General features: G+C 46.6%; 1 protein-coding gene across 1 annotated transcript in view; it reads left to right on the top strand.

Moving 5' to 3' along the window:
• Positions 1-18,758, top strand: part of PRRC2A (proline rich coiled-coil 2A) — a 46,681-nt gene extending 27,923 nt beyond the window's left edge. The window contains exons 18-32 of the mRNA XM_066581097.1: positions 5,858-5,958; positions 6,390-6,501; positions 7,289-7,374; positions 7,964-8,125; positions 8,203-8,325; positions 8,539-8,613; positions 8,729-8,852; positions 11,052-11,092; positions 11,187-11,254; positions 11,392-11,620; positions 16,898-16,993; positions 17,257-17,418; positions 17,682-17,767; positions 17,849-17,912; positions 18,388-18,758. Coding sequence (XP_066437194.1) covers positions 5,858-5,958; positions 6,390-6,501; positions 7,289-7,374; positions 7,964-8,125; positions 8,203-8,325; positions 8,539-8,613; positions 8,729-8,852; positions 11,052-11,092; positions 11,187-11,254; positions 11,392-11,620; positions 16,898-16,993; positions 17,257-17,418; positions 17,682-17,767; positions 17,849-17,912; positions 18,388-18,513 — 1,655 coding nt within the window. The 3' untranslated portion in view covers positions 18,514-18,758. The remainder of the gene's footprint in view (positions 1-5,857; positions 5,959-6,389; positions 6,502-7,288; positions 7,375-7,963; positions 8,126-8,202; positions 8,326-8,538; positions 8,614-8,728; positions 8,853-11,051; positions 11,093-11,186; positions 11,255-11,391; positions 11,621-16,897; positions 16,994-17,256; positions 17,419-17,681; positions 17,768-17,848; positions 17,913-18,387) is intronic.
• Positions 18,759-27,041: the final 8,283 nt, after the last annotated feature.

The following is a 27,041-nucleotide window of genomic DNA, read 5'->3' as shown; positions in this document are numbered from 1 at the left end:
GGCAAAGCAGGGTATAAGTGTTCACCTGTTCGCATGGAAAAATGTATTAAGTCGTGGTTACTTCAGAGGAACCGAGGAATAAAATATGTATACACATAGAGGAGCATTAGATCCTCCTCAGACTGCATATACCAATGTCCCTATGCAGAATGTGCCACCCCTCCCACTAGCCCCCGTGTGTGTATATCCTGAAGATACTCTAACTGGCCCCCGTGTGTGTATATCCTGAAGATAATCTAACTGGCCCCCGTGTATCTTCAGGATATACACACACGGGGGCCAGTTAGATTCTCTTCAGGATATACACACACGGGGGCCAGTTAGATTCTCTTCAGGATATACACACACGGGGGCCAGTTAGATTCTCTTCAGGATATACACACACACGGGGGCCAGTTAGATTCTCTTCAGGATATACACACACACGGGGGCCAGTTAGATTCTCTTCAGGATATACACACACACGGGGGCCAGTTAGATGCTCTTCAGGATATACACACACACGGGGGCCAGTTAGATGCTCTTCAGGATATACACACACACGGGGGCCAGTTAGATGCTCTGCAGGATATACACACACACACGGGGGCCAGTTAGATGCTCTGCAGGATATACACACACACACGGGGGCCAGTTAGATGCTCTGCAGGATATACACACACACACGGGGGCCCGTTAGATGCTCTGCAGGATATACACACACACACAGGGGCCCGTTAGATGCTCTGCAGGATATACACACACACGGGGGCCCGTTAGATGCTCTGCAGGATATACACACACACGGGGGCCCGTTAGATGCTCTGCAGGATATACACACACACGGGGGCCCGTTAGATGCTCTGCAGGATATACACACACACGGGGGCCCGTTAGATGCTCTGCAGGATATACACACACACGGGGGCCCGTTAGATTCTCTGCAGGATATACACACACACGGGGGCCCGTTAGATTCTCTGCAGGATATACACACACACGGGGGCCCGTTAGATTCTCTGCAGGATATACACACACACGGGGGCCCGTTAGATTCTCTGCAGGATATACACACACACGGGGGCCCGTTAGATTCTCTGCAGGATATACACACACACGGGGGCCCGTTAGATTCTCTGCAGGATATACACACACACGGGGGCCCGTTAGATTCTCTGCAGGATATACACACACACGGGGGCCCGTTAGATTCTCTGCAGGATATACACACACACGGGGGCCCGTTAGATTCTCTGCAGGATATACACACACGGGGGCCCGTTAGATTCTCTGCAGGATATACACACACACGGGGGCCCGTTAGATTCTCTTCAGGAGCTATACACACACACGGGGGCCCGTTAGATTCTCTTCAGGAGCTATACACACACACGGGGGCCCGTTAGATTCTCTTCAGGAGCTATACACACACACGGGGGCCCGTTAGATTCTCTTCAGGAGCTATACACACACACGGGGGCCCGTTAGATTCTCTTCAGGAGCTATACACACACACGGGGGCCCGTTAGATTCTCTTCAGGAGCTATACACACACACGGGGGCCCGTTAGATTCTCTTCAGGAGCTATACACACACACGGGGGCCCGTTAGATTCTCTTCAGGAGCTACACACACACACGGGGGCCCGTTAGATTCTCTTCAGGAGCTACACACACACACGGGGGCCCGTTAGATTCTCTTCAGGAGCTACACACACACACGGGGGCCCGTTAGATTCTCTTCAGGAGCTACACACACACACGGGGGCCCGTTAGATTCTCTTCAGGAGCTACACACACACACGGGGGCCCGTTAGATTCTCCTCAGGAGCTACCCACACGGGGGCCCGTTAGATTCTCCTCAGGATAGAAATCCATTACTCTAGGCTTTATGGTTTCTGAGGATCTCGCGTATTGCGGATTTTCACAGTTTTTTACGCTTATTGAATATTATCTCGACCTGCTGGGTCTCTCGCAGCTTATGGTGACATAGAATCAATCGCAAGATAGCTTGATAAGAGGGGACCCCCAGCTGGTTTAGATACCAACTACTATTACCCATTTCCATGCTGATACTTGCTGCTGTTCATATTATCAGTAGTTTAATGTGGATGACTTATATAACTGTTATTGTTGTTATATGATTGGATATGATATGATTATTTCTTGTTATACCCCCTGCAGGGGGAATTGCCAGCATAAAAGGCATATGTAAATTGATTTAAAATAAAAATTCTTTTGAAATTAGAATTAAACATTGAAATTGCAACCACTTTACTTTTCCGATTAGGACGTAAAAAAGAAGTGGCAAACTTCATGTGTGTGTGGTTTAGATGTGTGTTATTAGTTACATTACATAGGGGGTCAGTTACTTTTGCATGTAGAATTGAATAATCAAGTTGCGACCCCCTTTACTTTTCCTATTTACAACCTAAACAATGGTTGCGCCAAATTTCAAGTTTGTACGACATCAGGAAGCTAGAGAATTAGATTTACATGGCTTAAAGGGGGGGGGGGTCACTTTTTCACTTAGAATTGAATTATCAAGTTGCGACCCCTTTACTTTTCCTACTTAGGATTTAAAGAATGGTTGTGCTAAACTTCACGTTTGTACAACATCAGGAAGTTACATAAGATAGGGGGTCACTTACTTTTGCACTTAGAGCTGAATAATCAAATTGCAACCACTTTACTTTTCCTGACAATACGTTAAAACGGACTCTGCACCAAGGATGTTGTTTTTCATGCAGCAGCGGTATATAGGCTGCTACCCTGGCCTATAGATAATAACAGTGACAGAAAATCATAAAGAACGGTGCGCAAAAACTAATCATAAAGCTGTAAACAAGAAAAACGAATAGGGATTTATATGAGGTAAAAAGCAACACCTCAACTAGTAATACCGAAGCATCCCAATTTTATAAGTAAAACGAAACCGTATATGTACAAATCGGCAACTGGTGGAAAGAACACTCGCCGTAAATACCAGGTGATTTTAGTCCACCAGTTGCTGATTTGTACATGTACTGTTTGGTTTCACTTATAAAATTTGGGATGCCTCCGTATTACAAGTTTAGGTGTTGCGTTTTACCTGGTACATATCCCCTTTTGTTTTGTTGTGCATCTCCCTGCTGATTGACAGGTTCCCTGGTAGTTAGGGTGAGTGTTTTTTCCACCAGTTGCTGATTTGTACATATACTGCTTTTTGTTTTGCTTATAAAATTGGGATGCTTTGGTATTACTAGTTGAAGTGTTGCGTTTTACCTCCTATAAATCCCCATTTTGTACAGATTTATGATTTAGTTTTTTGCGCACTGTTCTTTTTTTATGATTTCCTTTACTTTTCCTATTTAGGACGTAAACGATGATTGTGCCAAATTTCAAGTTTGTATAACACCAGAAAGTAACAGAAATTAGATTAGGTATATAACATTGAGCAGTGGTGGCGAAATTGTGGCATGCGTGCCAGAGGCGCCAAACAGAGCCCTCCCTACTGGCATGCGTGCCGGCGGCTGCTCACCACAGTAGTGAAGACCGGCTCGGGGCCACTTCTCCACGGCCAGTATTCACTTAGCAGCGCTGATCCCAGGTGCACGCTGTGACGTCAGTGTGCACCTGGGATCCTCCTCCCCTGACGTTTCCTCTTTGGTCCCACAAGAGGAGAGGGGAGAAGGCGTCCAGACGCACACACTGACTTCACAGTATGCACGTGGGATCAGCTCCGAGCAGAGGAGTAGCGGTGCTTTGACAAGGAGGAGGGGATAAGTATATGGGTCTCGGGGGTGGCGCTATTACTTCTGGGGCTGATATAGGGGATACTACTAGTAATAGTGTCCCCTATATCGGCCACAGTAGTAATGGCATTATTAGTAGAGCCATTGTGGCGGTCAATATTACTAATAGGGCTGCTGTGGGGTTCACTATTATAGCTGGGGCTACTGTGGGGGGCACTATTACTACTGGGGGCACTGTGGAGGTCACTATTACAGCTGGGGCTACTGTAGGGGGTCACTATTACTACTAGGGCTGCTGTGGGGGTCACTATTACTACTGGGGCCGCTGTAGGTGGTCACTATTACTACTGGGGCCGCTGTAGGTGGTCACTATTACTACTGGGGCCGCTGTAGGTGGTCACTATTACTACTGGGGCCGCTGTAGGTGGTCACTATTACTACTGGGGCCGCTGTAGGTGGTCACTATTACTACTGGGGCCGCTGTAGGTGGTCACTATTACTACTGGGGCCGCTGTGGGTGGTCACTATTACTACTGGGGCCGCTGTGGGTGGTCACTATTACTACTGGGGCCGCTGTGGGTGGTCACTATTACTCCTGGGGCCGCTGTGGGTGGTCACTATTACTCCTGGGGCCGCTGTGGGGGGTCACTATTACTCCTGGGGCCGCTGTGGGGGGTCACTATTACTCCTGGGGCCGCTGTGGGGGGTCACTATTACTCCTGGGGCCGCTGTGGGGGGTCACTATTACTCCTGGGGCCGCTGTGGGGGGTCACTATTACTCCTGGGGCCGCTGTGGGGGGTCACTATTACTCCTGGGGCCGCTGTGGGGGGTCACTATTACTCCTGGGGCCGCTGTGGGGGGTCACTATTACTCCTGGGGCCGCTGTGGGGGGTCACTATTACTCCTGGGGCCGCTGTGGGGGGTCACTATTACTCCTGGGGCCGCTGTGGGGGGTCACTATTACTCCTGGGGCCGCTGTGGGGGGTCACTATTACTCCTGGGGCCGCTGTGGGGGGTCACTATTACTCCTGGGGCCGCTGTGGGGGGTCACTATTACTCCTGGGGCCGCTGTGGGGGGGTCACTATTACTCCTGGGGCCGCTGTGGGGGGTCACTATTACTCCTGGGGCCGCTGTGGGGGGTCACTATTACTCCTGGGGCCGCTGTGGGGGGTCACTATTACTCCTGGGGCCGCTGTGGGGGGTCACTATTACTCCTGGGGCCGCTGTGGGGGGTCACTAATACTCCTGGGGCCGCTGTGGGGGGTCACTAATACTCCTGGGGCCGCTGTGGGGGGTCACTATTACTGCTGGGGCTGCTCTGGGGGTCACTATTACTGCTGGGGCTGCTGTGGGGTGGGGGGTCTTTATTACTGCTGGGGCTGCTGTGGGGGTTACCATTGCTGCTGGGGCGGTCACTATTACCGCTGGGGCTGCTGAGGGGGTCACTATTACCGCTGGGGCTACTATGGGGGGGGGGGTCACTATAACTACTGGGTCAACTGTGGGGGACCCTATTACTACTGAAACCACTGTTGGGGTCACTATTACTACTGGTGTTACTGTGGACGTCACTATTACTGTTGAGGCCACTGTGTCACTATTACTATTGCAGTATGTTTATATGTGTCGGAAATGCTGCAGAATGTCCGCAGCGGAAATTTCCGTGGCAAATTCCGCAGCATTTCTGCAGTCAAAATCTGCACCCTGTCAATTTTGAAACAGCCCTGTCCTTTTTTTAACGAGAGAGGTAAAAATCATAAGTTGTGACAAGCCCCGCCCCCCGACGTGTTGGAACTTTGTGATTACAAAAGTGGGTTTTGGGTTGCAGTTTGGGTACTCTGTCTGTAGGCTTGACATCACAGACATAGGGGGTCGCTTACTTTTGCACTTAGAATTGTATAATGAAGTTGCGCCCCCCTTCCTTTTTGTTTTTCCTGATTGGGACCTACAGAACGGTTTTACCAAATTTCACACTTGTACGTCACCGAGAAGTTAGAGAATTAGTGGCGAGTTGGTTGGTCCTTTCACCTTTATATATAGATAGATGGTACTATGCATTATTATTTTGAGTTTTATTTGATGAGGCGCGTTTTTTGTTGTTTTTTTTGTGCTGCATTATAAACAAGAAGTTTTCCTCTTGCAGATTCTCTCCTCGCTAGCTGTGCTGAATCGGTTAGTGAGAGATTCGCAGTTCCCGTACAAAAACGAAATATGCGGTCTCGACGAGTACGAGATTCACAGGAGGTATGGCACGCTGAGTATATACTGATGCAATAGTAATGTTAAAAGGTAAACAAACTTTTTAAAAACTTCTGACGTCACCCATGATCGCTAAAACAAATGGACATAAGCACTCATCTGAGCGCTGTGCTATTTCTGTCACTGCTTGGAGCAGAGCACAGGCTTTATAGAAAGTCTATGGAGTCCTTATACCATTTGCAATGACAGCTGAATGGGCACAGTGCTTAGCTGAGTGATTCTACCCATTCTTTTTGGCTATCAGTGGGGGTTTCAGCACCTGGACTTCTACCAATGAAAACTTCTGCCATGTCACTATTACATATCAAAAGTTTTTAAAAAGTTTGGTTATACTTTTAAGTAGCAGATCTTTAGTCAGTTCCATAGGTGGATTCTTTGATTTGCAGTTCATTTAAAGGAAAAATTATTTCTTTTAGGATGTACCTCATGAACGGATATCCATGTCTGCAAAGGTGTGGGCACAACACATCACTCAAGGACATCAATTAGAGTCACTCGGTTCAAGGGTCTGGAACAGAGAGCAGAGCAGTAAGTTAACAGTGGAAGTTGTTATAGGGTGTTAGAGCCTAAAATATTAAAGAGAACCGGTTATCACCTATAAACTAAATGATGGTGCTCAAAGGACAGGTCCAGAGGAGTCCAGGGATGTGCTTTTTATGCTTGTCAGACTCCACATTCGCACACTGTCCTCCATGAAAGTTGGCACGTGGACAGTGCGGCAAACTCCTCTCTGCAGGCTGTCCGCACGCACCTGTAGAGAACAGTGTGTGTGCACTCGCACAGCCTGCAGAGAAGACTCCGCTGCACTGTCTGAATGCCAAATTCCATGGGAACAGGGAGCCGGGTTGGTATGTAGTACACATCTCTGATCTCCTTGGAACCTGTCCTGTGAGCACTCCAGTATCGCTTATGGTACTCATAGGTGATGATAGAAGATTGGAAATTATAAGTGGTTTTGGCTGCTCCTAGCTCCATTTTTGCATTGCCTAACCAAAATTTATTAAAGAAGCAACGTGAACAAGGCTTTCTGTCTCTGGGTTTTTGACAATTTGAAAAAGCTGCTTATAGCTAAAAAAGAATAACTAGCGGGCACATCATGATTATTGGGAGGTTCATCTTCAGCCTTTTAAAGGTTCCGATGAAGCTGATGATCTAGAGTTAGCGTTTATGGTTTTTGATCCTGGCTTTTATTTTAATGTTAATTGTTGCACCTTGACTCAAATATTTTCTTACTTCTTTATGTCCATTTGTTCTTTGTTGGTCCTGTTTGTGTTGTACCACCATTTTCTTTCTCTGGTACAATTCCTAATGTCAGATGACAGACGAAAGCTTTGTTCCTCTTATCGAATGGATCCTTGGATGGAACCTCTAAATACTTATGAGGACACCATTAATACTGAGGTAAGTAAATAGCTTTCATTAGTTCGTAGTACATTAAACCAGGCATTTTGATATTGAACATTTGAGGCATATCCACAGGATATGACATGAGTGTCTGATAGATGTGAGTCCCACTTCTGGTACCTGCACTTATTTCTAGAACGCTGATCCTCTGACCCTATCCTGCTGACTGTGTTTCCCCCCATGTCCAGACTATGAAAGCTGGTCAGGCTTATGTAAACAGACACGCATGCTGTGCTATGCTATTTCTGTAACCTCTATAGAAGTTATTGGGAGATACCTAAATGGTGTAACACAGTGAGCTAGGTCTACTCATCTCACAGGTTTCTGTGCTACACTGTTCAACTCTTTCACTTCTATGGTAGTTATAAAAACAGCATCTCACGGATGCTCGACTATTCTTGTAAACCCGACCACCTCGCACAACTTGGATGCGGTGACCAGCAGGAAAGGGTGAGATGGGTCACAGGATCCGGTTCTGGAAAGAAGTGTGGAGCTTGGATTTGTCAGACATTATGTTCTGTGGATATGCCATAAATGTCTGACGTGAGAATACCTCTTGTAATTATCACCCATCTTTTAATCCCAGATGAGTCAGTCGGACAGCGGAGTGGATCTAAGCAGTGACTCTCAGCTGTCCTCCAGCAGTTGTAGTCAGCGTAGCTCCCCAGATGGAGGAATGAAGCCCGAAGGAGGCAAAAGAGCTGGAAGGCCAGGGCCTACAGGTCACCCGCAGCATGGACATATTCCGGTAACTAACAGATCTGAGTTCTTTCTGGTTGGGTTTGTTGCTTTACTTATGTCTTACTCCCTTTATATATTTTATAGTTAGTGGGACTTCCTCCTGATCCCATTGGAATGGAGCGGGCCCAGAAGTCCTCATCTGAATGTCCTGGTGCAGCCAGCACCCCTTCCTGCCTCTCATCGCCTCCTCCATCCCCTAGTACGAAGGTAAATGTTCATGTATTTCATAGTGCGCATTCTCACCCTTTTGTCTTTTTTACCTGTCTGAGATGATTTAGTGAATCCTGCACTGAGCAGGGGGTTGGTCCCAATGACACTGGAGGTCCCTTCCAACTCTTATGATTCTACATTGATTTTTTTTCTTGTTTTTATGCTTCACTTTCTGATCTGTCTTGGCTAAAATGTTTGTATTCTATAAAGGAACCTTGCATTTCCTCTGATGGCACCAAGCAGGGCAGAGACGCACAAGGCACTGCAAGCCAGCCTCCCTGCATGGTAAGAACCCTTGCTGCTGCTCCGTTTATTGGATGCCTGCAACGCTATCCTTCCACAATTTCCTGTTTTGCGTTGTTTTTCTTTTTCCTCCATTCTTACCCTTATTCACTTTCAGACAGGCTCCTCAGCACAGTCGTGGGAGCTCACGCCCAACTTGGCTGCACTCGAACCACAAATGGACCCTCGACAGCTCTCCTTATCACCTGCACACTCAGAGGGGACCAGATCACAACTGCCAGGTACCACAAAACAGTAGTAGGTCCTGATATAAATTAGATATTTTTGTCAGGCTTTCTTTGAAAAGGCACCAAAGTTCAGTGCATACCGCACCTTGTTTTTGGCCAGCTTCACATGAGCATATTACGGGTATATAAATGCACCCTTGATACATATGGCTAAGTGTCCCAGCTCAATAGCCGGTCTGCTAACTCGAATTTGGAGCATCCAGATCTCTGTGATGCTGTGAGTTCAGGTTAGTGGACCCACCATCGGGTCAGGTCACTTGCCCTTATTGTAGGCACAGAAATGTGCCTATAATATGCTCGTTTCAAACTGACCTAAGACACATTTATGTAGAAAACGCGCCTAAAAGAATCTACCCTGGATTATCGAAAAAGGGGCGTGACTTGAGCGTGACAGCATGCACCAAATGTTTGCAGAATTTCAGCTCACGAGTAGGTATAAAGTTGGCCAAAAGACTATCTAGCCTTTAAGTTTACGCTGTCTAACTATTAGACAGGGTTAGTAAATTTGCCCAACTGTGTGAAACTGTCCAAAAAACAAATCCCGGAAATGTTACTTTTCAACTCATGTTTTTCTCATCCATGGCATTGGGGGACTCTGCTTAGACCATATTTATAGCTACTGCCACCAGGACACGAAGCAAAAAAAAAAAAGTTAGCTCCTCCTACCAGCTATACTCCTGCAGGCAGCAAGCTAATCCGTTTAGCATAGTGTCCGTATGAAGTGAACCTCTCCATTACCAGCCTTTCTGCACACCTTCTCCAAATTCTATTGGGCGCACACTATTGCATCTGCAGATGCTTTTCTCAGTCGTAATGTTTTGCAGAGTGCCATCAACTGATCGCATGGTCATGGTATACCTTTCCCCACCCCTAGGGGACTGCTCTGAAACGTCCCATGATTTAATCCATGTTCCTTGATACAGTGGTCGAGAAAACAAGATTTTTTGTACTTGCCATTAAAACCTATTTCTTGTTACATTGATTGAGGGACACAGCACCCACCCAATTTTGAAGTTTTTACTTTTTTCGCCTTGTTGGCATTTGCTCTTTTTAACGTTTTAATATTTACATTGTTTTCTCTCATTTTCTACTTGGCTGCTCCTACTGTTTGCATACAAGCGGATTAGCTTGGTGCCTATAAGAGGGGTATAGCTGGCAGGAGGAGCTAACACTTTTTTTTGCTTAGTGTCCGCCTCCTAGTGGCAGTAGCTATAACCATGGTCTAAGCTGTGTCCCCAAATGAACGTGATGAGAAAGAGATTTTACGGTAAGTTCACAAATCCTATGTCTTTAATGTATTTGCCAGGGCGTATATGCTTAATGGTTGCGTCCGACAAGTGCCATACAGTAGCACCCTCACCTGTAGACACCCATTATAAAGAAATGTCTGTTTTGCGGTATACTAACCAGACAGTCCAAAAGGACTAATATAACTTTATGGACACAATTCCATGCATTCCCAGTATTTACATTAGACGTAAATCACAAAAGTGATGTGGAACCTGCCTTGGGGCCCTTTTACATGGGAGGACCTGTCAGACGCAGATGCCTGACAGGCCATCCCAGCAATGATCATTCCTGTGCTTTTACACAACGACCACTGCTGAGTTGAATGGAGGCGGAACGGGCCGAGGATCATTCCACCGACCCGCCTCCATTCACAGAAAATAGACAATCGTTTATTCATCGGTCAGTTGTTATGTCTGCATAAACTGAACTATGAGCAAAGGAATTCTCATTCGCTATTCAGTCGGGCATGCATTTGCACTAAACAATACTAGTTTAGATTTTCTCTGGATTGCGGCAGTCTGAGCGCTTATCAACCCGTGTTAAAGGGCCCTTACTTTGAATGCTGTCATTACAGAGATCCTCCACCATTGGCCTTGGACAATTTGACCCCAGTAGCCCTAGCATGGTACATAGAAAATACTACTGCATTTGAAAGTTGTAGTATTGGCTGTGCGGTCTACTGCCAGCTCAGCCTTCATGTGCTGCCTGCCAGGGGACAGTGGGGTATCTGCAGAATGGCAGATCTTTGGGGAGATGTTGAGCACCTTGTGACTGACAGTAGCTGAATTTTCATTTTTTTGACGCAAGTTTCACTTTAAACAGTAACCAAACTATCTGTAGTCTGGATGTATCGTGCCTTATAAAATATGCTTATTTTGATTAACTTTTGTTTTTCCTTTGCAGATGACCGAAGCCAGAGAGTGTATCCAAACCAATACTACCAGGTACTGAAACTGCTGCAGAGGGAGATTAGTTACCAGCTGATTGATTGTTCTGTCACATGGATTTATAATTACCATTGCTTGTATTGTGTGTCAGGTGGATGTCCATGTCACAAGCACTGGCAGTGGGTACAGACCTGGAACCCCTTCTCTGCAGCCATACAGGTCAGAGACTTTCCTGACCAGACATCTCTACTTTTCTTCTTTCACTCTTATACTTTTACCTCTCTGTCCTCCTCTATGATTTTGTATTTGTCATATGTGATACTCCGGAGATCAGACTCTGTCTTGTTTTGTGACAGATCCCAGCCTTTGTACCTGCATGCTGCTCCATCACCAGGTTCATCACCTGCTCTGCTGCCGACATCTGCTCTTCTCTCTGGCATTGCCCTAAAAGGCCAGTACCTGGAATTCAGTGACTTGAGCAAAATGCCTGCAGGCAGCTTGTTGTACCAGGCTCCAGCTTTCCTCTACAGTGGTCATTACTGCCCGGCACAAGTTGGCACTGACCAACAGCAGCAGCTGTTGCAGGTATGTCTGACTACATCTTAGCTTATCACCATTTTGCTGAATCATAGAGGTATAGCGTACGAGGTGTGGTGTGTTGTCCTGCGGCATCAACAGTAGAATACACCTTTCTCTATCCCACCATGATGGGGCTACACCTTCCTCTATCCCACCATGATAGGGCTGCTTGGTTTTTAATCGGAAGAAAAAAGTATGACTTTGAAACTTTGTACTACTTACTTTGGTCTATTAATACGTAGGGGGAACTAAAACACTTTGCTAAACCAGTTAATGAGCTCATTGCTAAGGTTGTGGCTGATCAGCTCTTGTAAATGTATGGAAATATTTCAGTATTCAATGTGGCATACAGATCAGACTGCTTAGATTTTACTATGTTTAACTCCTTAACGACATAGGATGTAAAGTTATGTCCTGCACATTTTGGGGTTTGTATAGAGGGGAATTAGGGGTCGATACCACTCCATACAATGCAGGCGCTGGCTGTTTTGTACAACTGCAATCAGTACTTGTGTTGATTGCAATTATTAACCTTTAAAATACCACAGTTAGTTCTGACAGCAGCCTTTACATTCCCCGAACGGCCACCTTCGATCAGATTGCAGGGAACTGTTTGGTTGCCATGGTGGTTGGAGGCCTTCTGAAAGCCGCAGGGCTGCCATGGCAGATTGCCTATCAAGCTATGCGTGTGGTGTGGCTTGATAAACTTGCTGTGAGATTGCAATATAATGTAATACTATGGTATTAAATCATGCTGCAGGAGCAATCAAACCATCACAAGTTCATGTCCACTATGGGGATTTAAAAAAAAAAAAAAAAAATCAGTTTAACCCCTTACCGCTCCAGGACATAAGGGTACGTCATGGCAGCGGGGTACTTCCCACAACTGGACGTACCCTTACGTCATATGGATAGCGCCAGATCAGAAGAAATCTGCCACTGATAGTCGGCCTCCTGCTGCAACAGCGGGGGGGGGGGGGGGGGGCACTGCCTATAATCGCTGTAATAGGCGATACGGCATTGCAGGAGAGAAGTCCTGCAATGCCTTATCATAGAGATCATCAGTGCTGCAGTGGAAGTCCCCCAGAGGAACACAAAAACTGTAAAAAAAAAAAAACACTAATTTTTTTGTGCTTTTTCTCATATTAGCTTAAACAAATTCCCACATATTTCGTATCGTCGTGTCCGTAACGACGCATACAATAAGTTGAAAATTCTTTTTATCCTGCAGCATAATTGTTAGCATTTTGCCTCCCAAAAAACGCAAAAAAAAAGTGATCAAAAAAGCCGTATGTAGCCCAAATAGTACCAATGAAAACTACAGCTCATCTCGCAGAAAATAAGCCCTCACAGAGCTCTGTCCAATGTATTATGTCATTTATGCTGCATGATTAACGCCTTAAAAAAAATCTATGACCGAATTGATGCGTTCTCTGTCCCTGCGATCATAAAAAAAAATAAGTTTTACAATATCGTCTATCTACCCAAACATGGCACCGATTAAAAACTCTAGTTTGCCATGCAAAAAACAAGCCCTTATTCAGCCGCGTCAACGGAAAAAATAAAGTTATGGCTTTTAAAAAATGGAGATGAAAATCTGCCAAAAATCATTGTGCCCTTAAGCCCAAAATAGGCCATGTCCTCAAAATAGGCCATGTGCTGAAGGGGTTAAAAAAGATTAATTATTTAAAAAGAAAAATCTAAATTAAAAAACCCAAATACTTATTTGGCATCGCTGCACACATAAATGTCTGAACTATCAAAGTAACGCATCATTTACCCCGCATGGTGAATGTCATTAGAGAAAAAAATACACAATGTCGGATTTGCGTTTTTTTGGTCACTCTTGTTTCCAAGAAAAAATATAAAAAGTGATTTAAAAAGCCATTTGTTCCTGCAAAAAAAAGAGCCCTCGCACAACTATGTTGACGAAAAAATAAAAAAAGTTATGGCTGTTAAAAGATGGCGGCAGAAAATAATTCCATTTTTTTCCAAAGATATTTTATTTTTAAAAACCTCTATAAATTTGGTAGTAAGCGCACTGACCCACGGAATAAAGGTCTGTGATTGGTGCTGCAGTGTGTAAACCATAGAAACAAGAAACCCTTTTTCCTTGTCCCCAGCAGCTGCTTCATGAGGCACTATTTCAGGCTAGGCACCTGATGGCATGTAACTGGATGAATGATGTTGTCCTCTCTCTCGGATAGTGGATAAGTAACGTACACTCTGGGGGTACCTGATTAATATTACGTGATATGGCTCTCGGAGATTCACTTTCCCCGCACAACAGGACTTTCTCTCCCTTTATGTTGGATATCTGTGTGCTGGCAATGTGTACATTACCCTCAGCCATTAATGTCTGCCTTGGCCCTGCAATTGCTGTAAATAACGTTGGGGTATCCCGTGCTGCGTGGCTGTCCGGGTTGCTGGGCCTATTTGACGTAGGGTGCTTGTATACGGGATGATCTGTCGGGTACAAATGCCGACAGGTCGTTCCAGCAATAATTCCCGTGCTTTTCACATTAACGAGCATCGCTGGCTGGTTGGAGGTGGAGTGGGCTGTCCGTCCACGTCCATCCACAGTAAGCAGGCAGTCATTCGTAAGTGAATGACTGCCTATTTGCATGGAACATCGAATGAGAAGCGAACAAGTTTTCGTGTGTCGTTCAGTCACTGCATGCATTTACACTGAACGATAATTGTTCAGATTCTCGCTAGATCGCGGGAATCCAAACGATAATCGTCCCTTGTAAGAGCACTAGAAGTAGCGTAATGTAATTGGTCACCTGTTTATTTAGGTGATTTCTGCCTAGAATCTTGGGTTTGCCCATCCATTTGTTCCATTTTTGTTACTATGTTTATTTTAATATTTCTATGCAAGTACTTACTATATTCAGGAAACTACATGACGAGTTTGCTTTCTTTATACAGTTTTCGAAAAGATGCAGACTTGTCTTTTAGTAGCATGCTTAAGGTTATTGTATAATCTGGATACTTTGGATCTCTCTCCATTGATACGGATGTCCTGATGCGGGATTCCTGGTATCTTTTGTACTATGTATTTTCTTTGTCTTTTGTTTTGGTTCAATAAACTTTTCTCGTCCGTATAATTGAGGAACACAGCTGAAGACCATGGGTATAGCTACTGCCACTAGGAGGCAGACACTAATGGGGGGGAGAGAGAGTGTTAGCTCCTCCTACCAGCTGTAGCCCTCCTGCAGGCATCAGACTAATCGGTTTTAGCTTGGTGTACGTAGGAGGCAGACCTTTTCAATCAACTGGTCTTCAGTTGTTGTTCCAAATCTGAGAATACAGGGCTGGCACTAGACTCTCTCTATTACCCCAAGCCCGTCGGGTAATTCTTATCTCCCCAGACTGGCCTCATCGTGCATGGTACACGGATTTCGGGCAACACTCATTTCGCCTTCCCCTTTGAGAAGATCTTCTCTTACAGGGACCCTTTTTCCACCTGAGTTTGTCCACGCTTCTTTTAACAACGTGGCGGTTGATGCCACCGTCCTGTAAGCTTGTGGTTTTGTGGAACCTGTCAAACTATGATAGAAGCCAGAAAGCCTTCCTCTTCCAGGGTTTACTTACCATCGTGTCTGGAAGACCTTTCTTATCTGGTGCGAACAGCATAACTTCCATCCTATGCGTTTCTCGCTATTCCGCCTTTTATCGTTTCTTCAAGAGAGTCTGGACATGGGATTGGGCCTTAACTCCCTGAAGGGTCAGGTGTCGGCACTGTCCATTCTGTTTCAACGCCCCCTGGTTTCTAAGTTGGCTGTTCATACCTTTTCTACAAGGGGTTGCCCACGCTGCTCCATACCATTCTGTCTCACGTTGGGACGCTCTTATTTTGTATCTTCTAAAGGCTGTAACAGTCACGTGGGTAAGCAACCCACGCCAAAGTAAATGGCGGAGCATGGTGAGCAGGGGTGGGGTGGGATGTGTACATTATGTTTATTAGTTTTAGATACACTGTATCCTCCCAATGCCACCAATTATTTGGAAGACCCCTTTAAAATACACTTATGGCCAGCGGCTCCTTATTTAGAGAAGGGCCAACTCTCTTATTTCTGCCTGTTGTACAGGCTGGACAAGCTGATGCCCATGTTTCAGTGGATCTGTCTATGGATTTTCTGTCTATGCTGACCATGTCAGACATCATGCTCATGAGTAGGTGACCTGTAGATTGCTTTCTTGTTGGTGAAGGAAAAAGTAAAAAGGGAGAGCGTTTTGGAAAAGTGACAAGATACAAAAAACTGACAGGAATTTTGCATGTGAAGGTAACCTGAAATCTACTGATGCGTGGAGAGCTGCAGACCCCCAAAAATGCCAGACACACGGAGTGTCCAAGAAATAAGGACTAAAGTAACCTCAGTGTGTACTGGGGAGAAAAAGGGACAATGTGGGGTCGGCACTACACCAAGGATCCTATTTTTAAATAGTTATAGAAAATGACAAGTCACTTACTTAAGGAGGGGTCCCCCAAGAACAGAGACCCCTCAAGGATGTAGCATGTCGATCAATATGGCTAGTGGAGATGACCTCTTTAGTACGCAGGTTCCAGGGAGTTCTCCATCAAACCAGAAAGTAGGATCTTTAGCTTAGTTTTTTTTTTTTTTTCAAACGTATTGCCAAATTAAAACATACAAACTCCAGTACAACTGGAAAAAAAACCGACTGATACTGCGACGCGTTTCAACGCCTTTCTCAAGCAGATCAGTGTTTCTACTAAGTGCCATATTTATATCAAATACATAATTATGTTCATGCCCACCAGGTTGTGCAAGACGCCTCATGCTTGGACGTGTCCAGTCGCATACTTGCATAACCCGGAGGGGGCTGGCACACTGACGTGGAGCCGGCATCTCTGGCAGGTGGAAAGCACTATGCATTCCCGTATGTGCATGCGCACAGTGAACAAGGCGACGTGATGACGTTAGCATTGAGATCCGCAGAGCACATGATTTAAAATAACTTGATCAGCCAATTGACTGACTGCAAACAAACAGAGCGCAGAAATCCCTTAAATATCTTGTAGAATTTTAGAATCCATAACCTCCGAGATGCTAATAAAATGTGTGTGTGTGTGTGTGTGAGATATATATATTACATTTATGTTATATAGCTGTAAAATAAACTATATGTTATTGACTTCATTATATAAATAAAATCTGAAGTACTCTCTCGTTAAATACATGATGTATACATACTTGTGTGTGGAAATGGAGAGATATTCAGCAACCTTTAATATCGAGATGATACTTTGCCTTTTAGGTCAGACAGGACATGACGTCTACATCAGATTACTACTCTACTCCTCTTCATCATGCTGGACAGAGCGGATACCTCACTACAGCTCCCACCCAACAGGTAGAGCAGCACAGGAATGTGCAGTCCATTCACGCACCATCTGCAGTGAATATACTTTGTCCACTTTTCTAGCCCATTTATTTTCTTATGGCCCAATGCACACGGGTGGATTTTTGCTGCAGAATCTGCGGTGGGTGTCTGGCCACGGATTCCACAGCAATGTCCGTCTATGGCATGCAATGCAATTTTAGATGCATTGCAACAACAAAAAAATGAGTTGTTGAGCTAGACATGGTTTTGTTGGGCCTTTTTTTCTTTTTCAGGTCCTCCTTTCAATGGTGGATGCTCAACTGCCAGTAATGGGATTTGGATCTCTATCCTCTACAACTCCACAGCCTCCACTTGTCCCTGTAGGTCAAGCACTGCAGCCACTTCACCAGCTCTCTGCGACAGGCCGAACACTGTCACACAGTGTGAGAAATGAGGCAAGTACTTGCAGAAGGGTTTATTATATGTGCATACTAATAACGTTGTGTGGACCTGGGTTCGACACCTAAAACGTTAGCGTTTGTGGTGCACAGATAACCCTTATGGGATCCTCCTCTATTAGCCAGCTCTGTTGAACTTGTGGATTACATCTCTGTCCCTTCTTGTGAGTAAGTGGCTGCTGCAGGAAATATGGGTGGCCATTGGCAGCTGGACTGGGGTCTATATCACTACTAAGAAGTTCTGCCTTATGTTTTTGCAGTATCCCACAAATCTAGCTGACATGAAGCCGCCTGAAGATCAGAGGAGAAGTGGAACAGGAATGTCTATCCAAGTATCGGGAGTAAGGTAAATAATAAGGGAAGCTGATGAATGAATGACAGGGGCTCCTCACTTTATTACTACGTCTCCCATTCTTCTTTTATTCAGGGCAAAACCTCCACATTCAAGTTATGGAGCTGCCAGAACACAGCACTTTGAGGTTTATCAGCAGGTATGTCACCGGGGCCTACTTTCTGTCTTCCACTGTAAATGATCCCTCAACAGTCAGATATTCCCATTATGAGGGTACATCAATTCTTACACCCTGGATAACCCCATTTATGCATCATCCAGAATGGGGGAAAAAAATGATAGATAGATAACCAGGATGTACATCGCTGGCATTTACTTCTTACTCTGAAACGCTTCAGTGTTTCAGGATAAACACTCCTTGAAGATCCTCTCCGAACAAAGCTCCAAGTCCTAGATGGGTGGATCACTTAGTGACCGCTCTTTCCCTATACACAAACCCTGCTGCATTTCAGAATAAGACCTAGATGCTCACAATGTCCATATCGGTCCAGGTTTATGGTGGTGAAAGTTTCCCTTTAAGTAATTTAGAGGGAGTTAAGATGGAAGTTGCGGCTCCTGCTAATGATGCTTATGAGCTTCTCTTGTGTGTGACTTTTTTTTTTTTTCTTCTTCAGGGGGTTAATCCAGACTCTTCACGCTGGACTCCAAGATCCTGGGACAGACGCCAGACTCGTGATGTTGATTCCCAGAATAGAAGAGATTCCCACAGTGAGGGGAGAACGGCATCTCGGACCCCCTGACATCCCTCATATTTATGAACACTGCCCAGTGTTTGAAATTTACAGTATACTACCCCATCCCTAGAAAGTGGGGGCAGTTGAGTAGCTAACAGTTGTTGGCTAATTAAGGATTCCTGTATTCTATTCCCGTCTGTTACAAAAAAAACAAAAATTTTCCCTTTTTTTTTTTTTTCACTCCAAAAACCTCAAGCAACTAATTTTGTTTTGCCCTTTTTCTGAAAAATAAAGAGTATTTTCTCCCACAATGTGGCCAGTTTCCTATTTTTGGAAGTGTGATGGTGAGACAGCAGAGGTATCGTAGTCGTGGGCTCATTGTTACAATGTGAGCAGCTTGTGGCCAGTTCTTTTGCCAGTGAAATAAAGGGTAAAGTAATTGCTGCTGTGCCAATCTGTCGTCCTCAATACTGATTGGTTTTAGAGTTTATAGGTTAGCAAATGTCGTGTATAAGACTCAACACACTTACAATTAATTGCTTACATAGCCTGCTTTAAATTATACAAATAACCTATAAAACAGTAATAGTATACAGTGTACACAGATAGGGAAGGGTTAAGATACTACTAGAGAGCTATACACCCACGGGTCCGTCCTAGAAGGTATATAGAAAGTTCAACTAAAATAAGATGCTACTTTTCTGGCCAAAAATGTTTTTGCTGCTTGCATGCCAATTAAAGGGATTCATATGCAGAATTTGGAGGATGCATAGTAGTTATGCAGGGTGTCTACAAGTTATCAGAAAGATCTCTAGTAGAGATGAGCGAGCGTACTCGATAAGGCAAACTACTCAAGCGAGTATTGCCTTATGCGAGTACCTGCCCGCTCGTCTCAAAAGATTCGGGTGCCGGCGGGGGAGAGCGGTGAGTTGTGGGAGTGAGCAGGGCTGTGCGGAGGAGAGAGAGTGAAAGAGAGATCTGCCCCCCGTTCCTCACCGCCGGCACCCGAATCTTTAGAGACAAGCGGGCAGGTACTCCAATAAGGCACTACTTGCTCAAGTAGTTTGCCTTAGCGAGTACGCTCGCTCATCTCTAGTATCTGTGATAATGGCCCAAATCCTTTTCTCTTTCATTGTAAAATTGGGTTTACCCAATGAACTGCCAAGTGCAATAAGGTTGCTGATCTCTATTTGTGAGCAGTATGCATAGCTTATTATATTCTGAGCCACAGCTGTTATGTAATATGAATTGCTTCCATTTATCTTATGTTTAAAACCATGAGTTATGCCCCATTTACACGCAATGGTTATCGCTTAAACAATGTCTTTTGAGCGATAACCGTTGCATGTAAATGCTACCATCGTTTGCTTTTTGGCCAAACTATTATTTTATGTTGAGTTTGAAATCCATCATTTGTCCGGGCAGCTGACAGCAGGGACCGCACGCTGTGATTCTCCACGGGAGCGGTGATAACATTGTATTCAGCTGCAATCCCGTGGCAGAACAAAGGGGCTGTATGCAGATAACAGACTACCTGCTATCTGCATACAGCTCGGGGAGACTCATTTACATGCAAATGAAGGTGATAAGCCGCTAATGGGCATTAGTGCCCATTAGCAGCTTATGTAAAATGATCGCTCAAGCTGTCAATCATCCTATCTTTTGAATGAATTTTGAGCGATTATCTTTGTGTGTAAATGGGGCGGTAGCAAGGATGAAAAGAATTGTCTGCCCCAAAGCAAGAGGATGCAGTAAGACGCCGGCTAGGACAGATAGTCCTGCAACTATCTTTCTGGCTGGAATATGTCAGCTGCCGCATAGACTCCTATGGGAGCCTATGACAGCTGCTGGAGGTGGGAGGGAGTGTAGCAGCATGACTTCTAAACTCCCACCCCCTCCTCTTGCTGGCTATTTGCAATGGGAGGGGGTGGAGCTAGCTGCTAAGCTCCCGCCCCATCCCCTCCCATTGCTGGCTGCAGAGAGGGGGCGGGAGCTTAGCACACTAGCTCCCGTCCCACCTCCTCCCATTGCTGAAAGCCGGCAAGGGGGAGACAACTTAGCAGAGCTTATCTGTCTCCCCACGCCCAACAGCATTGCGGGCTCGCCGGGACCGGGCCGTCTGAACAGGCGCAAAAAATGTTAGCTTTGTGCACCTGTTCACGCACTTCGATGGTGCCAGCGGGCGAACATAAAAATACTGACACCTGTGTGAAAGAGCCCTTAGGCTGGTTTTGCACATTTGTATTATGAGATTTGCGTCCCCATCTGCACACCTGTGGTTGTATTACATTTAGTTATGCCGACATATTCTCTTGCCTGAGCATTTGGGTTGCAGTGGTAAACTGTCCACATATTGTACATAGACATTGATGATGGGTGATTGCCTTGTGCTCTCTTTTCTCCTCTTCTGTTTTGTTAGTTTAAGTGGAAAAGTATGCTGTGCACAATGCCTTAAGGCCCATTTAGTAATTTTTTCATTCCCTTCTTTCTCTCTAGTGTAGGGAGCTTTCAGTATCCGGGTCGCCCTTCTGCAGGGAGGGCGCTGTCATTCGATAGTATGAAACACTAAGATAACTGTAGTGTGGGCAGATTAATTTGTGCTAGCAAATTCTAGGACAGTTTTGTGTTTTGTTTTTTGTTGTTGTTGTTTTTAAGGTCGCAAGAGAAGAGGTTGGCTAGAAATCACATACAGTATGAGCCATGTCTTGCAAAAGATATGAGAAAAAAACAGTCTACTTTTCTGGAGCCTGAAGGACAGACCGCAAAAGGAAAGGAGCAACATACAGGATCATCTGTCCTTGGCTAGTGGCAAAGACAGATCAAGATTATGGTTGAAAATGACCTTTAACCCTTTCCAATCCACTGTCTGACCTCTGAAGACATTATGATTTAAAGGGGTTGTCCCGCGGCAGCAAGTGGGTCTATACACTTCTGTATGGCCATATTAATGCACTTTGTAATGTACATTGTGCATTAATTATGAGCCATAAAGAAGTTATCAAAAGTTATTCACTTACCTGTTCCGTTGCTGGCGTCCTCGTCTCCATGGTTGCCGTCTAATGGCCAAACTAGACGCGCTTGCGCAGTCCGGGTCTTCTGCTTTTCTCAATGGGGCTCCGTGTAGCTCCGCCCCGTCACGTGCCGATTCCAGCCAATCAGGAGGCTGGAATCGGCAATGGACCGCACAGAAGCCCTGCGGTCCACCGAGGGAGAAGATGCCGGCGGCCATCTTCAGCAGGTAAGTAAGAAGTCACCGGAGCGCGGGGATTCAGGTAAGCGCTGTCCGGTGTTCTTTTTTAACCCCTGCATCGGGGTTGTCTCGCGCCGAACGGGGGGGGGGGGTTGAAAAAAAAACAAAACCCGTTTCGGCGCGGGACAACCCCTTTAAGGCTGTACAGCTCAGATGTTGGAAGACGTCCGTCGGGGTTCTCTTAGCCTGGGTTCACACAGGGCGGATTTGCCGCGGCATTGCCGCACGGACTTTGGCCGCGGCAATCCGCCCGCGGCCGCTAATCTCAGGATTAGCCAGCCATGTGGACGAGATTTCTCAGAAATCTCGTCCACACGGGACGGCCAATCCGCTGCGGTAAGTCCGGTTGAAACCGTGGCTGCGGCAGCCGCGGTTCCAGAAGATGCAGCATGTCTATTTACTTTTTTCTTGTTTGTTTATTTTCGGCGCGGCCGCGCTCTCCTCTATGGAGCGCCGGCCGCAACGGAAAAGCGAGCGGCCGGGCCGCTTCAAAGCCACCGCCGCGGTTCTCCCGGCGGAAATCTCGTGGTTTTTGCTGCGGCCAAACCGCGAGATTTCCGACGGGAATACGTCCTGTGTGAACCCAGCTTTACTGTATATTGCCAGCTTTTCTGCTGTTGGAGCCTATCCAACGTGTCACCTCAGGCAGTACTGGGTTTAGCCAGCAGCTAGCGCTGTTGTATAACAGCAGAAAAAGAGCTCCCTAGGAAAACCAGGATACAAATTGGACCGGAGAGGGTTAAACCTCAATTGGAGAAGGGCTCATCCTCAACTGCAGATGTTGGCCAACCAGTTGTCTTCTCCTGGAATGTTACAGACCAAAGCCCCATTTACACGCAATGATTATTGCTCAAAATTCACTCAAACAATGGCTTTTGAGCGATAATTGTTGTGTGTAAATGCTACCATCGTTTGCTTTTCGGCCGCACAATTATCTTGTGGTGTTTAATATCCATCATTCAGCTGGACAGTTGATATAGCAGGGGCTGTACGTTGTGATTCTCCATGGGAGCGCTGATAACACTGTATGCAGCTGCAGTCCCACTGCAGAACAAAGGGGCTGAATGCAGGTAACAGACCACCTGCTGATATCTACATACAGCTCAGGGAGGCTCATTTACATGCAAATAAAACTAATAATTTGAACAAATTGAGAGATGTGTGTAAATGGGGTTTAAGAGAGCTGGGACATGACTTAAGCCCCATTTTCACTGAATGAATGTCTGGCAAATTATGCCTGAAACTCATCCCCGCACATACTCTCACCAGTGCTGTCACAAAGGAGCGTCCAGCAGGGTGCTGGGGTGGCTGGAGATTTCACTCCTCGCTCTCCCCCGCCCCTCTCCATTCACTTAATACAGTGGCTGTTCAGTACTGAACGATCATCGTTCAGGATTTTATGTAGCCTAAACGATGAAATATGATCTAAATGCTGATTGTTCAGTGTAAACAGCAGCCGTTCAATACTGAACAGCCGCTGTGTTAAGTTAATGGAGAGGGGCGGGAGAGCAAGGATAGAAATCTGCAGCTGCTCCACTGCAAGCCAACGATACTTGCTCCTGTGCAACAGCATGGGAGTAAGTACATGCAGGGATGAGTGTTAGGGTGGACACCCACTGGTGTTTTTCATCCTCCACTGCGCTGCGAGAGTAAGTGAAAAGTCTCACAGTGCAGTGCGAGGAAACCGCTAGCAGATCGCTGGAACATTGCCAGTCTTTTCAATGGGGCCAGCGGCAGCAGCGCTAGCCCCATTGAACAGATAGGGAGAATGCCACAGACTTCTGCCACAGTTGTGGCAGGAGTTTCCTTCATCCCCGCAGCGACCATGGGGATGAAGGAATCCTCTACCACTGCTGTGGCAGAAGTGCAGAATATCTCATTGCTTTCAATGGGATCGGCACTGCTAGGTGACACTAAGTATAAAAGTGTTAACTCCTCCCACCAGCTATACCGCTCCTGCAACCATCGTGCTAGCTCAGTTTGTATGCAAGCAGCAGCCAGTAGGATACAACAGAGCGTAAAAAAAAAAAAAATACTCACGAACTATAACTCATTCCAACAGTGTGCGACTGCACCGAGGATCCTCCAACTAAGGAGTATACGTTACAGTCCTAATACCAGACTGGGTGGGTGCTGTGTCCCCCAATGAACCAGATGAGAAAGAGATTTTACGGCAAGTTCTTACAAAAATCTAGTTTTCTCATCTGTATCATTGGGGGACACAGCTCTGACCTTGAGACGTTCTAGAGCAGTACCCAAGGGGGCGGGAATATATAAGAAGTTGCATGAGTAAGGAAGCAAATCCGCTCTTTAACTGCAACTAACGTAAATGGATGACTAGTAGAGTTGAGCGAACATACTCGGCCGCGCTTGATGCACGTTCGAGTATTAGCATGCTCGATGGTGTTTGTTACGAGAGAGAGAGCGCGAGAGAGAGAGGGGGGAGGGGGGGGGGGGAGAGACAGGACCTGGTGTCCCATATACAAAAATGCTTGAGTCTCCCATTGTAGTCAAGGGGGTTCGTTACTCGAGTAGAACTCTCGAATTTTACGAAAAGCTCGACTCGAATAACGCGGACCCGAGCATTTGGGTGCTCGCTCATCTCTAATGACTAGTTATCAAGCATGCTCTAAAGCGGAGCATAAAGGGGCCTAAGTGACGGCCACAACCATGGTCCATAGCAAAACTTCTGATAAGGAGCTTCCAACAAGGCGCCCGCTGTCCGAGTCTATGAGCCGTAACACAGCTTGAGAATATAACTGCCTGGCACGGTCATCCTGTACTGCCGAGTCAGTGCAAGAAGTCCCCTCGGATTTGCCAAAACTACCATCAGCGCACCCACATGATGAAGAATGCTACCTGAGAGAGGTACTCTTGTGTAGTCAGACCGTGCCTATTTGCCGCCAGAGCGCTCCTCGGCCGAGGCACTACTGAGAAAGGTACCCACTGGATACTTCACTGAAGTAAATCCCCATACTAACGGCAGCAGGAGAATATCCAACAGGTCGATAACGGCCGTCTCCTGATGACAACCTTCGGTACAAAGCCAGCATGCAAAACAATGCTGTGGAGCCATCAGCGTCGACACTTCTTGGGAGTTGCATGCCTTCCAACATTCGACCTAGTTGTACGTCAGCTTGCATATAACTCCAGCTTGACAGTATCACCTCACCAGTCCCGCTGCGAGGGAGGAAGCAGGACGATGCCGGATGCCAATGAAGAAAAAACTTTTTCTGTTCCCTAACCGTTTCTGGTCGAAGAAGTTTGCGAAGGAAGGTTCCTGGTTACCTTTTGAATATCTTGAAGGAGTCATCTTTGCAGCTGACTGCCACCAAGGACCCCAGGACTGAACTCTGGTCCCAGGCCACATAGCTGAAGCTCAGCATGGCTCTAATGCTGCGTCTCCTACGGCCCCATCCATGCCGCCGACTATTTGGTTAGCTGTAGAGCGAAAAAGACTTGTGTCAATGGGTCCTTCAACCCCATATCCTGTGTCAATGCCCACAGCATTCATTCTCAGCATGGGATCTTGGGCTCCCGAAGAAGTGTAGCTTTGGATAGGGACTGACGGATTGGTTAACTAGGGTTGGTCCTGTACCGATGTATTGGTGTAACCGCATGAATCCACTAGGCACAAAACGTTGGCAGCACAGTAAGGGCACACCGGTACGGGAATCTCGCTGGTCCCTTTTGATGTAACCTCAGTAGTGGAAAGGGGCGATCCCCAAGAATTGCCAATAGTACAAGTTTCGGTTTCCTGCAAGCAATAATGCAGGCAGAACGCAGGAGGATCACAGCGTGCTCCTGGATCCGTCCAACTTAACTCCGTTGGATGTGTTAATTTCCTTATGCGATCTGTGGCAAATGCTCAATTAGCTAAATTAGAGACTGCTCTGACTTAAAATTCTCTTTATTGCCCGTATCTACCCATCCACAATAGAGGGGACACGTGGGCTGTTCTGCGCCCATCAGGGGCAGCAGGGCACTCTGTCTCAAACGGTATCATGCCTGTAGGCTATCCGCGTCCGAACGTACGCGGCTGATTTGCGCAAGCTCACCGGCTACAGAGCAGAGAGGAGGTGTGATGTGTTTGCCAAGTTCCTATGAATGGTACTCTTTCCATCTGGAAGGTACCGCCGGTCTCAGCAAGGCTGGAGGAACCCAACAGGTCGTTTGACAATCTTGTTCATAGGACGAGACGTATTCTGGGTGGCTCCCAACTGTAATGAGCGCATGTAGTATGTGGCTCTACTGCAGTAGACTGGGTGTAGGCAAGTGCCGGCGGGCAGCGACCGGGTAGCTAGCCGTTAGGGCAGGCTAATCCCAGTCTGGCATGAGGAGTGATGCCTGCAGGGTATTCCCGTACTGGTACTCCTTTCATAGGGAAGGTACCACAGGTCCCAACGAGGCTGGACTACCACTTACCGCCAGCTAGAGTAACGCTGCCTGTAAGCAAGATATTTTCCGCTGGAGGTAAATCTCGAATTGCAGGGACAGCACACATAGCCTGTGACTCTGGTCGGCCCCTGTCCACGTGTCATCCTGGACACGGACACTGCATTATGTTGCCTGCAGGGAAGTGCAGGAGGGTGCAGAGAGCTACCGCTAGGGAGGACTCGACCGGATCCAGACCAGACATGAGCAGAGATGTGTCCGGAGAATCCCTGTGTAAGAGCTCTTTCCAGATGGAAGGTACCACAGGTGTCAGCAAGCCTGCAACAATGCTGACCACCAGTTCAAGCCCTCATTCGTAGAACGAGATATCCTCCAGGTGGATGTGACTCTCGTACTGTAGTGAGAGTGCACATAGCACGTGGCTTTGGCCTTCCCTGTCCGCGAGTCATCCTGGACTCAGACACCGTGGTGCGTCTGGCTGCTGGGAACTGCAGGAGGGGCACCGGAGCGCCTGACGATAAGGATGGTTCAACCGGACCAGAGCATACACGAGGAGTGACAAGTTCGGATAATTCCCTGAGGACAGTATTCCCTCCGGTATGGAAGGTACCACGGGTCTCAGGCAGCCCGGAGTACTGCTGACAAGAGTTTGCGCACTGTTGTCGCAGACGAGATATTCTACGACTGGGTGTAATCTCGTATCGTAGCTAGAGCGCACTATATGTAGCTCTGGCGGGCACTGGGGAACTACAGTTAGTGAAGGCTCAACCCAGTGCGGAGCGGACAGGCAGTATGGAAGGTACTACAGGACTCAGCACGCCTGGGATAATGCTGATAAGCAGTTTGGACACTGTTGTCAGTAGGACGAGATCGTTTCTGTTGGCTGAAATCTCGTGCGGCAGCGAGAGCGCATATAGTATGTGGCTCTGAGCGGCCCGTCCGCGTGTCA

The sequence above is a fragment of the Eleutherodactylus coqui genome, chromosome 10, assembly GCF_035609145.1.
Source record: "Eleutherodactylus coqui strain aEleCoq1 chromosome 10, aEleCoq1.hap1, whole genome shotgun sequence".
NCBI classification, from domain to species: Eukaryota; Metazoa; Chordata; class Amphibia; order Anura; family Eleutherodactylidae; genus Eleutherodactylus; species Eleutherodactylus coqui.
This window is presented reverse-complemented; position numbering and strand designations above follow the sequence as displayed.